General features: G+C 35.9%; 1 protein-coding gene across 1 annotated transcript in view; it reads left to right on the top strand.

Moving 5' to 3' along the window:
* Nucleotides 1–15,166, top strand: part of TM9SF3 (transmembrane 9 superfamily member 3) — a 45,372-nt gene that overhangs the window by 7,865 nt on the left and 22,341 nt on the right. Inside the window, exons 2-6 of the mRNA XM_009087377.4 lie at nt 237–432; nt 6,786–6,908; nt 11,563–11,723; nt 13,866–13,943; nt 14,886–15,017. Of these exons, the coding sequence (XP_009085625.2) occupies nt 237–432; nt 6,786–6,908; nt 11,563–11,723; nt 13,866–13,943; nt 14,886–15,017 (690 nt within the window). The remainder of the gene's footprint in view (nt 1–236; nt 433–6,785; nt 6,909–11,562; nt 11,724–13,865; nt 13,944–14,885; nt 15,018–15,166) is intronic.

Below are 15,166 nucleotides of genomic sequence, written 5' to 3'. Positions count from 1 at the left end.
CTGTAAGAAACTGTATGATCAATTTGGCTTTTTTTTTTTTTTTCTGTGAAAGCAGGCCAAAATTTTATCCTAGAGTCCCTGTCATGCAAAATACAAAAATTTTGCTCAGCTGTCTTTAAATGTGGCTGTTGCCTGTGATTGAGCAATCCTGCCCTGCTAGTTAATATGGATAAGAGCTTCTTGAACATTTTTATTCTGCTGGGCTTCTCATCTAACGCAATAACTTTGTCTTTCAGTACCAAGATAAAGAGGAAGTTGTTCTGTGGATGAATACTGTAGGTCCCTACCACAATCGCCAAGAAACATACAAATACTTCTCTCTCCCTTTCTGTGTGGGATCAAAAAAGAGCATTGGCCATTACCATGAAACCCTAGGGGAAGCACTTCAAGGAGTTGAATTGGAATTTAGTGGGCTTGACATCAAATTTAAAGGTAAGTGATTTAAAGTGCATTTAGTCACTTAAAAAAATACACAAACTCTTCAAACTTGATCTTTAAATGAGAAGAACTTAAATTTTCTTGCTGCTAGCAGCTGAGTGTATTTTGTATGGTTGATTGGTACTACCACTGGCTTTTGAGTTTACAGTGAAGTTTCCATCTATGTGGCCTTGAAGGAAAATGCTTGCAACAGATATTGCTTCTGAAGTAACTGATAAAATTCTACAAAGTAAAACTTAAGTTTTCTGCATATGAATGTTTGATAATTTACTGGAGTTAATATTCTGGAATTACCAGTTCTGAAGATGTAATTTTTCTTGTGATGATGAATACTTGTAAACTCACTGCAATTGCAAAGGAGTAGCAAGGGCTCAGTAGCTCAAAGTTCCACCTCAACACAAAGTTGATGATTGTATCCTTCTGATTACTGTCTAGCTTAAAATAACTTTGACAAATACCTTTATATTGCTGTCTCTAACTCATGCCAGTCAGGCTGGAGCAGGATAAGCTGGTTTCTTGGTTTTTTTTTTCCTGTTGTTCCCTGTCCTCACCACCTTGCCATACTGTTCCAGAGAAGACATTTAACTTCTTTTGCAAGTATATTTCTTGGTATTAAGGCCCGAGTCTTCTATTGCATCATTTCTCTGTGTGTGTCCTTTCAGATATCTGTAGCTAGTAGTTGCAGAACTTCAAATAGTAACAGATTCTTTTTGCCTCTTGAATTTTAACATTTATTAATTTGATTCAATTTATATTTCTGTTTATCTTTTTTCCAGAACGCTGCATTTCATCACTAGGGCTAAACTGGATGGAGAACTTAAGCATAGTATCTCTTGTCTGAGCATTTACAGTCAGATGGGATTTAGTTTCTGCAAGCTGTAAAAGTTTTATCCAAAACTGGACATCTGCAAAATAAAAGAGCTAATGATGTTTTTGCTAGCAGTAGGATAAGTTGAATAAAAGATTTTTACAAAGTTTGTTAATACCTTAAATTCTTCATAATTTTTAAATTTGCGTAGTGGATAACATTGCCACACTAAAGGCGTTTGGAGTTGAATCTTTTATTTTAAGAAAGAGAGAGTACCGGTACAAACACTGGGAAACAGTCCTACTACTGGTTTGTAACACTTGTAGTGTGCTGAAAATTTTACTCAATGTGGGAGAAATATTTTTCTTGTCAAACCTCATAGAATGTCCTCAGAAACACAAAATGGAAAGGACAGTGAAGGCAACTGGCAGCAATTCAACACATTGGTGAAGATTAATAAAGTTTCTGTTATCAGAATATGGTAAACGTTTCTTTGTACAGCCATTTTGATGTGTAATTTTTACTGCCTTTAAGTACCCCAACTTTACAAACAGATTCTTTTATTCCTGTGACAAGTGCACTCTCTAGGTGCAGCGCCAAATTGAAAAGACTAGAAGGTTTGTGAGTTGATGTTCACTGCTATGATGTAGCCAATGCACAGAATTTAAAAAATTTTATTCTTATTATTAACACCTTGGAGTTAAGTAGATTGATAATCTGTGTTGAACATGCAGTGAATTGAACTCCCAGCCAAAGTGGCTGCAGGTCAGATGTCTTCAATAAAGCAGATGGTACATGCTAGCTGATTGATTACTAAGTATGTGTAGATGATGTGTGAAGCTGTATATGTGCACTTCTACTTTTTTCTCTTGCAGTCTGTGTCCTCTGGCTAAAAGATGAAGACAATAATCTCTTTGCTGTTAACTGTTTTCCAGCAGCTTCTGCCTCAGGAGCTGTTTTAGTATTTCTAGCTGTAGTCTATGAAGTGAAATCTGAACGGGAGTCAACTCAATGTTACTATCCTTAATCTGCTGTTAAAAGTATTAAAATACTAATTTTTCCACATTTCAAAGTTACAAGTATAAATTAATTGTGGTAGTAATTATTTAGTATTAAATTAGTATTTAATATGAAATTATGAAATTATGTAAAATGTATGTAATTCAAATCCCCTTGATACACAGATTTTAAAAATAAAGAAATTGAATAGAGGATTGCAATACTTAAATTCATTTTTTAGAGCCTTAAATGTTGTCATAAACCCAGTACAATTTACACGCAATTTATGTATTGTAAAATTTGGATTTCATAGACCAGTCCTAAAGTTTAGCATTTGTATAAAGAACTCCTTTCCAGTTAGATTGTTAGAAATGTGATGGTAGCTCAGTTTTTTGGTGACATTTTAGTGGTAGACCTTGTTCTGTGCAGAAGGGGTGTTCACTTTTTTTCCCCCTTGTAACTTGATTGTATCAGTGAAATTGAAATAATATTTTTGTAATGGACAAGTTTGATTTCAGTGTGATTGATACTGACTTCAGCTCTGCATCAGTGTTCCAGAAGTTGCTGCGATTAAATTGAAACAGGGCTGTTGGTGTTGTTGTGGTGGTTTGGATTTTTGGTTAGTTTTTGTTTTCCTTTTTCTTTTTGTAAACAGATAGAGGCTTGGTTGATACCAATAGATTCATCTGATCTTAAGTAAAAGATAGAGCTTGAAGGAGTGTTGAGTATCTAAAATCTGCAGCTGAAATAATTAAGATAAGTAATCAACTTGCACAGATTTTCTTCATGAATATGTGAATCATATCTAAGTTCTGAGTTTACAGGCATCTGTGCTTTTCTTTATGTGCCTTCGGCATTATGGCAAGATTAACAGTTGCAGGCATTTCTTTCTCTTTAAAGGATTGTATGAGTTTACAAAATTAGATTTGTATGAATTTACAAAATAAGATTTAAACTTCATACTTTTAGGTTTTTATCCTCTAGTGTAGTATTAGAGAAACAGAATTGTTCTAATAAATTAGCTTCTGCAATAAAAAAATAATTCCCTTCTCAACATTGTTTGACTGGATAGCAGTAGCAGGCAAACATGAAGCTGCACGTTGTTCATCATATTCAAAGAATTGTTTAGGCTACAGCTGTTATTAGCTGCAGTACTAAACTGTGTAAGTAAAACTGGCAGTTGAATCAGTAGGCATTGCCTGTGTTTTTTGAACTAGAATAAAAAAATCATGAATCTGCAGAAATGTGCCTTTCTGAGAGTGAAGGTTTCCACTTGAACTCTCACGGTGGTGACTGGTGGGGCAAATCTACCGTATTCAAGTCTCCATGAAGTGGTGTTTCTTGTTGTATTAAGTGTGGCATATGAAAGGATACATGTAATCTTACAAGATAGTTGGATTTTCCTTTTGTTACAACATGAACAATTTTGTTCTTACATCGCAGGTCTCAAATCTGTATAAATACCTGTGTGAAGGAAGAAATTAATTATTAACATCCACTCATATTGCAATATAACTTCTAAGTTTTTGATTGGCTTAATTATCTTGTCAAGCTAAATCTAGGATAATAATGCTTTTTAATTAATATGTCAGGTTCTTTACTCAAGTGTTTGAGTGACATCCTCTGTTACAACCGAGACCTAGTAAATTATTAAATTTTTTGAACATTGGTATCATAGTAACTTCAATTTGAAAATTTATTTTTGATATTATCATACTGTGCCGTTAGAGAAGATGAATTTAAAGAGGAAAAACATGATTTAACAAAATTACATTTTTTACTTCTTCAGAAATATTACTAAATTACCTTATTTCTAATGGGGAGTTCTTCACCCAAACTTTCTACTGCAACACCTCTAGAAGGATGGCATTTAGTGTTGTCAGATATAATGAGGTTTTATATGGTTCACATGTTTGAATAAAACCCCATTGATCTGACTGTTCATAGGAAATTTGAAATCTGATTAAGCACACTTGCTTTTCTAATGAGTCATGCTTTTAAAAAATTTCCTAAATGTGCTGCTGACATTCCTGAAGCTCTATTGCATAGCAGATATTACTTTATTACCATAAAGAGGTATCATAAAACCTGCCTTTAACTTCACTCTCCTCTTGGATACACATTCAGCCATAACTTTGATAAGAATTCTCTAACATATGCAAAACCTTAGATCTGGTAAAGCTGTAATGAAATAGACATCAGGTACCCTAGCCACCAAATGCTGTTCTAAGATTCTTTCATTTAATCATTTAACAGTGGATTTAAGCTTGACTACCTAATCCTGTCCTGTAACTAAACAACAGCTTCATCTGTCAGTAGCTGGAGGAAGGAGCTTCACTTGTTTTACAGGGAGGTGAGAGGAGCTGTACTGTGCAGTATGGCTGACATCATATTCCATATGTAATGTCATGCCTGTGTTTTGCAAAAAACTGAGTGAGATTGTTTCTCGTGATTCTGCTGGGGTTTTATGTGTGTGCCCTGGAGCAACTTGTAACACAGTTAACCCAGATTTGATCATACTATCTCTGTGATGTCTTCTGATATTCTGAATGCTGGAAATAAGATCTGTAAAAATGAGTGAAGGCAGTTTTTTTTTTCTGGCACACTGCTATCTGCAGCCTTGTGTCATTGCAGTAGTTTCACTTCAAATGATATTTGATGATACATGATTTTTAAAAAGTCTTTTTGTTTTTTCATAGCAGCAAACCTCACTGTTTATATCTTAAAGCATTATATACAGAATGGCTCATTTCAGTTGGTAAAACAAACAAACAAGTGGCAAATCCACAGTCTGACGGCCCATGAGTAATTTAGAGTAGTTTACAGTCTAACCTACCTGTGCTGGTACTGCTGGGAACCAGAAAGTCACCTAAAGCCAGCCTGGCACCCATAATACTTCTCCAAAACAGGCTTCTTGCTTCAGCCCTGGAAAATGCTTTTTTCAACAACCTCTATCAGTTTCTCTTCTACCTGTATTTTAATTCATGGCTTATTTTCATTTGATCTGTGTGTGCAACAATCGTTTGAGTCAAAAAATGTAGTATTAGAAAGGTGTTATCCTTTATTTGAACATAGTATGACAATGAAGTGCCAGATATTTTGGAAAGAATCCCTACTTAGCAACAAATCAAGAAAATTATGATTCTGGAGTTTATGTGTTAGCTTTTTTTTTCCCCTTTTAATTAATGTCAAGACAATTTAAAAATATGTTATAATGAAATCATGCCAAGGAGAGGCATTTTGCGGATGGGGGGAAACACAGTCCAAAAATACAGGATCCAGCTAGGTAGAGGCATAAGTGCAAACTTGAATATCACTTCAGCTGTGATACCAGCTGAATGGCTTCCTTCTCTTGAATGTACCAGTACAGGCACCGAAAGTCGTCTTGGTGCCTTTGTTGGATTGAATGGTTTTGTTACTCTCTTTTTTTCTTCAGAAAAGAAGTTTTGTGGACCAGATGTTCTTGGCATATTTTGACTTTTGTTGCTATCAGAGTAATTATGTTTTGTGTTAGAAATATTCTGCTTGCCTGCGCTTTTTCTGTGTGGGTGATTTGATTTCCCTTTTAGTCTTTATATTGTAGTTAGTGTATAGGAGAAAGTAAGCTGAATTTTGATACAAATTGGAGCTGTACTTAGGGCAGAAATTAATTTTGTCTGCTAAAATGGGTCTTCAGTTCCAGTGATGCCAAAAAGAGATGAAGCTGGAATTCTCTACTTTTACTGTGTTTCACTATTTGTAGCATGAATACAATTGCTATGATGTAGGTGAGGGAGCTTGTCTCCGTTGCTGTCTGATGTCTTGTAAATATGAGGCCTTTCATCTTTCTTCACTTGAAAAGGAGACATTAGGGAAGGAAACTGGGATGTAAAAGAATGGCTGCTAACACTATAACTTAGGAATTGTACATGGGGAAGAATAACTTTCTGGCTGAAAGAGGTGGATTCATTTTGTATTATCTCCAAATGTAGCCTCCTGTGCGTTCTTTGCATTATTCCTATTTTTGTCTTCTCTCCTTTTTTTCTCTGTCTTTACTCTGATTGCTTTGTTTCTTCCTTAGGGTAATTTCTTCAAAACTGCTGAGAACTTTAAAAAATTTTATGTTTTTTTACGAACATTATTCCTAGTCAGTAAAGCTGATTATACTAAAACAGAGATAATATTGTAAACAGTTTTAGGTATTTGTTAATAATTTCATACCTTCTGCTAAAGTTAGAGAGAGAGATCTCATTATCTGTTCAGGTGAATCTGCCATCGGCTTTTGTACCTTAATTTAGTGTGGGTGAAGCAGCAAAAGGATACTGTGAAACCTTTCCTTGTCCAGTGTGTGGGAAGCCTCTGCATGCTGAAGTGTAAATTTCTGAACACATTCATGTATTTGCTTTAATGGTTCCTTTTAAAATGTCCTTTATTGTTATCTACTTGAGGATCTACTCAAGAGGGCTTGGAGACTTCAGCTCTGTCCATTCCTCCATTTGATTTGCCTTCACTTTGAGCCAGCTCATTAATAAATCTTCAACTGTGCTTTAATTTTTTGCAGATGATGTGATGCAGACCACTTACTGTGAAGTTGACTTGGACAAGGGAAGAAGAGATGCATTTGTGTATGCTATCAAAAATCACTATTGGTACCAGATGTATATTGATGACTTGCCAATATGGGGTGAGTGATATTATGCATTGATAACTGGATTACACCTACTCAAGTCCTGTACTAGTGGGTTTCATGCAGTCATTTAAAATGACTAAGCTTTGTTGCAAGAATTTCAGAAGAAACTTACGTGCAAATCAAATTCACAAGAGTATGAAGTAAAGTAATAGAGGACGTAATCTAAAGCTGCACCATGGGAGGGTTATGTTGAGCATTAGGAAGCATTTCTTCACAGAAAGGGTGATTAGACTTTGGAATGAGCAGCCCAGGGAGGTGTTGGAGTCACCATCCCTGGAGGTGTCTAAGGAAAGACTGGATGTGGCACTCGGAGCCATGGTCTAGTTGACAAGATGGTGTTGGGTCATAGGTTGGGCTCAATCTCAGTGTTCTTTTCCAACCTAATCAATTCTGTGTGAAATAAGTTGAAGGCTTATAGCTTTGAAGGAACAGTAGGAAGGCTGTACGAGTGAAATACAAAACCGGTGAAAAGCTGTTTTGTTTCTAAATCCCTGATTTAATAACAGTAAGTTCTTAGGTTTAAATTTGTTCAAGTGAGTGGTGATTAGGTAGGTTACTTGTAAGGTTCATGTTATTGTGATCATGAATAACAAGCTTATTTGAGAGTTGAAACTTTATTTTGCTACTTTTCTGTATTACTCATGCAAAAACTGTTTTGTTTAATTGTAATTTAGTGGCTGTTAACAATGTTGCTTTCTTGTCTGTGTTTTATTTTACTTATTCTAAGTTCTCAGAATTTCTCCTGCTGAGTATTATTTATCTGGGTTTAGAAGTGGTTGTGTCTTGAATAAAAATGTGTGTATCTTTATTGCCATTGTCTCCTAAGGACTCTGTGTTTTGTTGCTCCCTCATAACCTGTGATCACATACCTAGTAAAGAGTGCTCTGCAGATTGCACTTTGCACTGATAGCAATCAACCAAACTCTCCAAGGTCTAATCTTCCTGTTGGAGATACAAACTGAAAGGAAATGAAAGACAGCCATAAGGTCTTTGTTGCCTGTGTTCTGTGAGAGAGGTAAACCTGCCCAAACTAAATCAAGTCCCACAGCACCTACAGAAATGCAGTTCAAGTCATGCAAGAAAAGTTCATTGATAGCTGGTATGAATAATGCTATCCATCACTAATTCATTTTGACAAAGGGTGCTTTTTTTTAGCTCTTTTTCTTATTTTAATTGGTTTTAGAAAATATCTGTCTGATGAATATGGCAGAAATATTAACACTTTATTTATTTATTATTTATCTGGTAGTCAGGAAGGTCTGGGGGATTTTTGTTTTGTTGTAATGTATGTTTTTAAGAGATACCATTATAATGCCTGAAGAGAAGTACTTAAGTATTGATTTTGTTCTTTTCAGCGGATTTGTTTATTGTGTGTAATGGCTCTGTAGCCAGGCTTGGAGTAAACCTGAATTACTCTGTGTGACCTTTACTGTACTGCTTGTGTAATTGCTGGTAGGCTTTTTAAAAGCATTTGTGAGTGACAGTTGTCAAGCTACAATATTTTTTATGGCCTTGGACTTTCAGCAAAAGACCAGTGAATTATTTTTCTAAACTGTTGGCAGGTATGTAGGCTTTGAATTGCCCAGGGATGATGGATGCTAAGCTGACTTCTTTGGAATCCTATGTGGTTAGCAAGTCTTGGGGGTTTTCTTTTTTAGGAGTTATTTTTCTCGTCATGTTTCGTCATCTAAAATGCCAAAAAACAAACATACCTACTAAATCTTCTATACATGTCAAATTTTATGCTCTCAGCTAAAAAATCTGGCTTCCTGTGATTCCAGTGTTTTTAATGTTTCCCAGTAGTATGCTTTTTATGCACGAGAAGTCAGCTAAAAAATATGTAGAATATAGGTATCATCTTTCTAAGATACTAAGAAGCTGCTTTTGATAGTTTGGAAGCAGAATCTCAAGCTGTGCTACATAATGGGGACTGCAGGATCATAAGTACAGGTAATATTATGTAAGGATATAATCTGACATCAGGTGTGAAAGCAAGTGGTGCTGACAGTTTTGGTCTGTGTCTCCTGCGGGTTGGGTAAAAGTAGCAGGACTGCAGATTGGTCAGTATTAGCCTGACTTTTATTCAAAAAATTAAATGAGTTCTTGATGGGGGGCTGAGAAAGGAGTGGATGCACCTGAAGCAATCAGAAGAGTTTATCTGCAAGTCTGAATTAGTATTTTAGACCTCTGTGTTCCTAGTACAGTGGAGAAAACTGGGAATGCAGCTTATCTGTAATAATTTTGGTTTTTCTGGGTCTCTGGTCAGCAACAGAAATGTTTCGGGCTCTCAGTGCTGCTTAAAACTTAAAGCAGTGACACTTGCTGCTAACTGAACAGTTTTTATTTTAAGTATTTATGTTATGAGTATGGCATGAATGATGCTGTACATATACCTCTGCCAGCTTACTGGTGCCTTTGAGTGTGTTGTGTAAACTTCTCTAAGTGGTAATGTGGTGGCAGGTAGAGGCACTGAAGATTGCAAATGTCTTTTGCTTGATTGTTGTTGCATAGCTGTAACTACTTCTAAATAGTTACTAAATTTCAGTAACTATAATGAAGGAAACTGTTAGGACTGTTTAAGATACATGGTGTAAGATCTGAAGTCGTTATGATGGCATCTCTGAAATGCTCTGAATACTGAGAAGAGTTTTTTTTGTTTCATGAGGATAGTGTCCAGAACTGGTTACCCTCAGCTTGCATTAAAAATAGCTTGTGCTGAATGACTTTTTTTTGTTACTGTGTGAAGGCTATCATGTTGATCCACTTTTTTTGGGTTACCTATCTTGAGAACCTTACTGGCCAGCATGTATTGTATATTCTGTATGACCCAATATCTTGATTTTTTCATTGTGGCTTCGCATCTTGTAGCTGGATTAAACCAAAATTTTGTTCCCTAAATGTAGATGTCTGGAATCTTTTTTTAGTGCTAGCAAAATAAAGTTCTCTGTGTAGAGTGTAAAATAAAAGGATTCAGATGGTGCTAATGTTTGCTGAGAATTCTAGGCAACTTCTCTTTAATTCTATTCTTAAAGCAGACTATTCACTTCCCTGGGCTCCACCAGATGCATTCATGGCACTCCTCCTGTCTCCTGGCAAACTTTAGTTAAGTTTATCCTTTATGTTCTTTATGATTTTCCACCTTGCTAAGGTTTACTGATACCAGACATATGCACAAACACTAATTCCTAAAATTCACCCTAGAAGTCCTCAAGCCCTCTAAGGAGTACTCTATTTTCAGTAGAGAGTAGGCATAGTTTTTCTTAACTGCTGATAACTGAAGGTAATGACATCAAACTGCTGTTTGAGGGCTGTGTAAGGTTTACACTATTTTCTAATCTGAAAAAGGCAACAAGATCTTTCTAAGTGCATTCAGAAAAAATTATTCAATTTTATATTTTTTCCTGAATTGCTGTCCCATAGTGGAGAGGGAGACCTAGGCTTGATTGTTTCAGGACATTCCCTAGCTATGTGAAGCACTGTGTTAGTTCGTTCCTTCAGTGAGTGGTTAATCAGAATGTCCTTTAAGTAGTTTAGAGGTCTATATTGTCATGGTTCTGGATACTACTATGGGAACAGATGGAATGGCAGGTGGCAGGCTATATGGTGGAGGCACAAACTGACACATGTTTTGTGTAGATGGCATATACAAGGCAATCTGGACAGATGAGCATGAGTGAAAAACTTGACAGAAAAATACCACCTTGAAAATTAAAAAAGATAGGTGCTACACAAAGGCCCTTCCTTCATATACCTGGTGCTTTTTGATAGCCTTTTCCATATCCTTCACCTGCTTGTTCTCCCATTCCCCTAAGCCTTGTGTTATCTTGAGTGCTTCTTTTTTTGTAGCGTTCCATCTTGTACATCTTGTATGTGCTCATTGATCTTGACATCAAAGGTGACACAGCCTGGGAACTTGTTGACTGTTAAACCTTTTGTTTTCACTCAACATAGCACAGTCTCTGGAATTCTTCTGTAGTAGATGAGACATTTTGCACTAACTTACTGAAAATTAAGAACTTAATAGAGTGGTTTGGATGGTTTGAGTTGGAAGAGAACGTAAAGCTCATCATGGTACAGCCACAACTTCTCTTGGGCAACCTGCAACCTGTACCATTCTCACAGTAAAGAATTGCTTCCTAATATAAAGCCACATTTTTGGCAAGCTTTGGAAACTTGTGTGCAAACGAGAGCAAGAAGCATGTGTTGGGAAGTAAACTAATGAGGATTACAGAGAAAAAGTAAAATTCTTAAGAGGAAGAAAAATGAGTGAATAGATAGTTGGAAGATGGGAAATTTTAGAGGTCCTGGCTAAGTTCTGTTAGGGAAAATGAATCTCTATTTAGGTAGTTATTTATCTGGTAAGAATTGCAAATAAAAGTAGAGGCACTGTTGTTGGGTCTTCTGCAGTGTTTGTAGCTGCAAGCTTTTTCTTTTAATGCCATTACAAAATGCTTCTTTCAGAGACCCATGGATTGAAAGTGGAGTTCAGATACTAGAGTTGAAAAGAAGAGCATATGGTCTTCTATGTCCTCTTTGTTTATGTTGCTTTTTTAGCTGACAAAACTTCGTAATGTATGTTTTAAAAAGCAAATGCAAAATGTCTGAAAAGCATATCTGTAATAGATGCTTGCACTTGTTTTCTATGCAGGGATTGTTGGAGAAGCAGATGAAAATGGAGAAGATTATTACCTTTGGACTTACAAAAAACTTGAAATTGGTTTCAATGGAAATAGAATTGTAGATGTCAATCTGACCAGTGAAGGAAAGGTGAAATTGGTACCAAACACAAAAATCCAGATGTCATATTCAGTAAGTAATTTGGTGATGTACCTGTAATAAGAAATTCTACATGGTGAAATAACTCAAAAATAGGGATTTGTATACTACAATGTGTACTGATATGTTGGGCTATGTTAGAGGAAGATGCATCTTCACTCCTTCCACGATTCTATGCTGTTGCTGAAAAACCTTGATAGATTTATTAAGAACAAATGTAAAATTATGATTTTTGAAGTACTCCAAACAAACTGGAGCTTCTGTAATGTGCAGAAAAATGTTTTAGTGGGAAAGGAAGATACCCTGAAAGGATGGAGACTAGTAGTATAGAGGACCCAAGAGCAGGTACACATTGTCTTCATGTTTGGACTTCTGACATTTCTGTCATGGGTTGGAACTGGATTCTCATCTAGGATAAATACCCACTGTAAGCTTTTATACTTTGCAAGCAGTTAATATCAAAATATACTTTGTTTTGCAATTCCAGTAGAAATTTCTTATTTATATAACATGATTAATAAGGTTTTAAGTTTCTTTTTCTGAAGCTCTCTGATGTGATATTGAATTGTTATGATAAAAGGTAATGAATAAACAATGCTTACTGGTTGAGCCAAATTAATTTTTTAAGTTTTCCTCTTTATTTAGTTAATGTTACTTTAATCAAGTGATGGTTCACTTGTCATGTTCAACACATTTGAAACCATATTTTAATGCACTGCTTTTCTTCCATATGTGGAGGTCAGCATAGGATTTTATTTCAGAAAATATTCTTGCCACAATTACATTTCTTTTGTGCTGAATAAGTTGTATAGTTTGAAGTGCAGATAATTGGATTTTGTATGTACTTTTTCGAATTACATTTACACTAATTTCCCTATTTTTGCTGCAAAATTGATAGTAGACATTTCAGAATTTGCTCTTTCAAATTCTACGATCATTGTGAAGTCCATTTGCTCTAAATTTTAAGTTGGACAGCATTGAGTAGCAACCAGTAATAAAAATAACATATGATATTCCCTTAAAAGACTTTTTAGCATGCAAAGATCAGGACTTCTCTATCAAATTCTGTCAGCACCACTGGTCAGTTGCTGGGCTGGCCTGTGTGTGGTGTTTAATTCATAGATTGTCACTGGTGGATTTGTTCTAAACTGTGCTTCATAGTGGCAGATGCTCTAATGAGAACTGTATTTGCTTGAAACAATTTTGAAAGTTACTAATCTTGAACAAAGTTGTAATTTGAACTGAGCAACATTAATATCAAACCTCAAAGTGAATAGTGCTGGCATCTTGGGGTTTTTAACATGTCTCAGGACTGTGGTGAGTGATTGGGGTGTTCAATCTACATTTATATGCTTTCTTCTATACTCAGTAAGAGAACAGCTTTTAGAAGGGATAGTTCCTTCTCATGTGTTTTAAAATAGATGTGTACAAGGGGGCTGCATTTATTTCAATATCACTAAAAATCCTGATAATTTTTGGCATGCTTTTGAAAAAGATTTTCAGGTAGGCTTGTATTTAGTTTGTAAAATTGTTTTAATTTTAATTTTTAAATGCAGTCTTGTAAAAATTGACAAAATACTTTGTGCTACCATATTAACACCATATCGTTCATTAATGCAATTACATTTACCAAATCAAAAGCAGTCATCTCTGCAGCTGGTGGAGAGCTGACAGCTGTAATATGCTGTTACCCTGGGATAGTCTGTCCATAAACACATACTTTTCAATTTGTTTTCAGAGTAAGTTATTGGCAATTGCAGTGTCTATATTCATAGTAATCGCGTGTATGTGTATACATATGTATATATACATTATATAGATTCTATAATCATGGAAAAGATTTGTGGTATTTGACAACTACAAATCTGTATCTTTGGTTAACCTCACAGAGACAGAAAGAACTGAGAATAGTGCAAGTCTGATTCTTCCTTGTTCTTAAACATAAGCAGGAACAAGATTAGATCCATGAGGAGAGGTGGCTGGTGTTCATTCTATGTCTGACCTGTAGATGCCAGTATTTAAGAGCATCATTCCATTGTTTTTTGCCAAACCCCATTCATATTGACGAAGACATTTAAAGTGGATGATTTTTAATATGTGCTCTGGGTTTCTGCATGTGAGTATAGCTAAAAATACTGTAAGGAGCTTTTCCAATATAAACACTTCTCTCTTCAGGTCAAATGGAAGAAATCAGATGTGAAGTTTGAAGACCGATTTGACAAGTACCTTGACCCATCTTTCTTTCAGCACAGGGTATGTATTGTTCTAAGACAGCCTTATAATACATCCCTATACAATGGTCACATTAGTTTAGATGCCATGCAATTTTTGGATTACATCCCTGAATTTTCAGATTTTCCAGGTGTTCTGGGACAATAAAACAGGGAGGTCTGACTGTTGTTGTGGCAATGGCAATGTTGCTGCTAAAATAGGATAGCTCCATTTTTTTGGAGTGCTTCAATAAATATGCAGGCAAGCTTCAAGCTTGCAGAAAATACAGTGTAGTTCATGAAAATACATTCAGGTGACCAGAAGCAATGAAACTTCTGGGACACGACTGTGCAACTGTGAAAGCTGAGTAAGTGCAGTTGGCCATGGGCACACTTCTTTCTGAAGTAAATGCAGAGCAAAAAGCATTAGCCTAAACCAGTTATCAGTTGTGGCACTATCAGTTGTGTTTGAATCTGTGGTTGTAATCTCCTTAAGGGTAAGTGTACTGAGCTGTGCTGCTTTCTGAAAGTAGAGACTTCGCATTCTGTTTGGAACTCAGTGAAAACCAGAAGTATATGCTTTTGAGAGCAAAAATAATGCTGCTGCACATTTTCATCCTGTGCAGAGCAATAATTCCTTTGGCTTCACTACTTGAACCTCTTCTCTAGGAAGGCAGCAGTACATCGTGTTGCCTTTTGCTTACCAAGGGAGCATGCACAGCCAGTTGTTCAAACTGTGCTGCTGCTTAACTAAGTTATCACAATTGGTCCTGAGCAAGGCTGGCTGATAAAAAGGTTTATGTGTGGTGTTTCACAGGCCAGTTTTAGTGTCGCTCTCTGAAGATGTAGTGTCACTTACAGTATGCTTTATTGTTACTTAGCTAGTGCTGACAGGCTGTCTTTATAGGCAACAATTTATCCTTATTGGAACAATTTGAAACACATTTACAGTTCTAAATTTTATGGGTGTGTTTTCTTTTTGTAGATTCACTGGTTTTCAATTTTCAATTCTTTTATGATGGTGATCTTTCTGGTTGGCCTGGTGTCTATGATATTAATGAGAACTTTGCGAAAAGATTATGCAAGATACAGCAAGGAGGAAGAAATGGATGATATGGTAAGATCTGCATCTGTGCTTTAAAAACTCCTTTTTTAAGGCTTATTGTTTCCTTGTGTTTCATTCATTGTGTTAGCAGCTCTGAATGGCTTTCTTCAATTGGACAGAAAATGCCTTATGTGTGTCTTGAAAGTGTTACTGGTTTTCTT

Source organism: Serinus canaria, chromosome 6, assembly GCF_022539315.1.
Source record: "Serinus canaria isolate serCan28SL12 chromosome 6, serCan2020, whole genome shotgun sequence".
NCBI lineage: Eukaryota > Metazoa > Chordata > Aves > Passeriformes > Fringillidae > Serinus > Serinus canaria.
The sequence above is the reverse complement of the archived record's forward strand: the minus strand, read 5'-3'. Positions and strand labels throughout refer to the sequence as shown.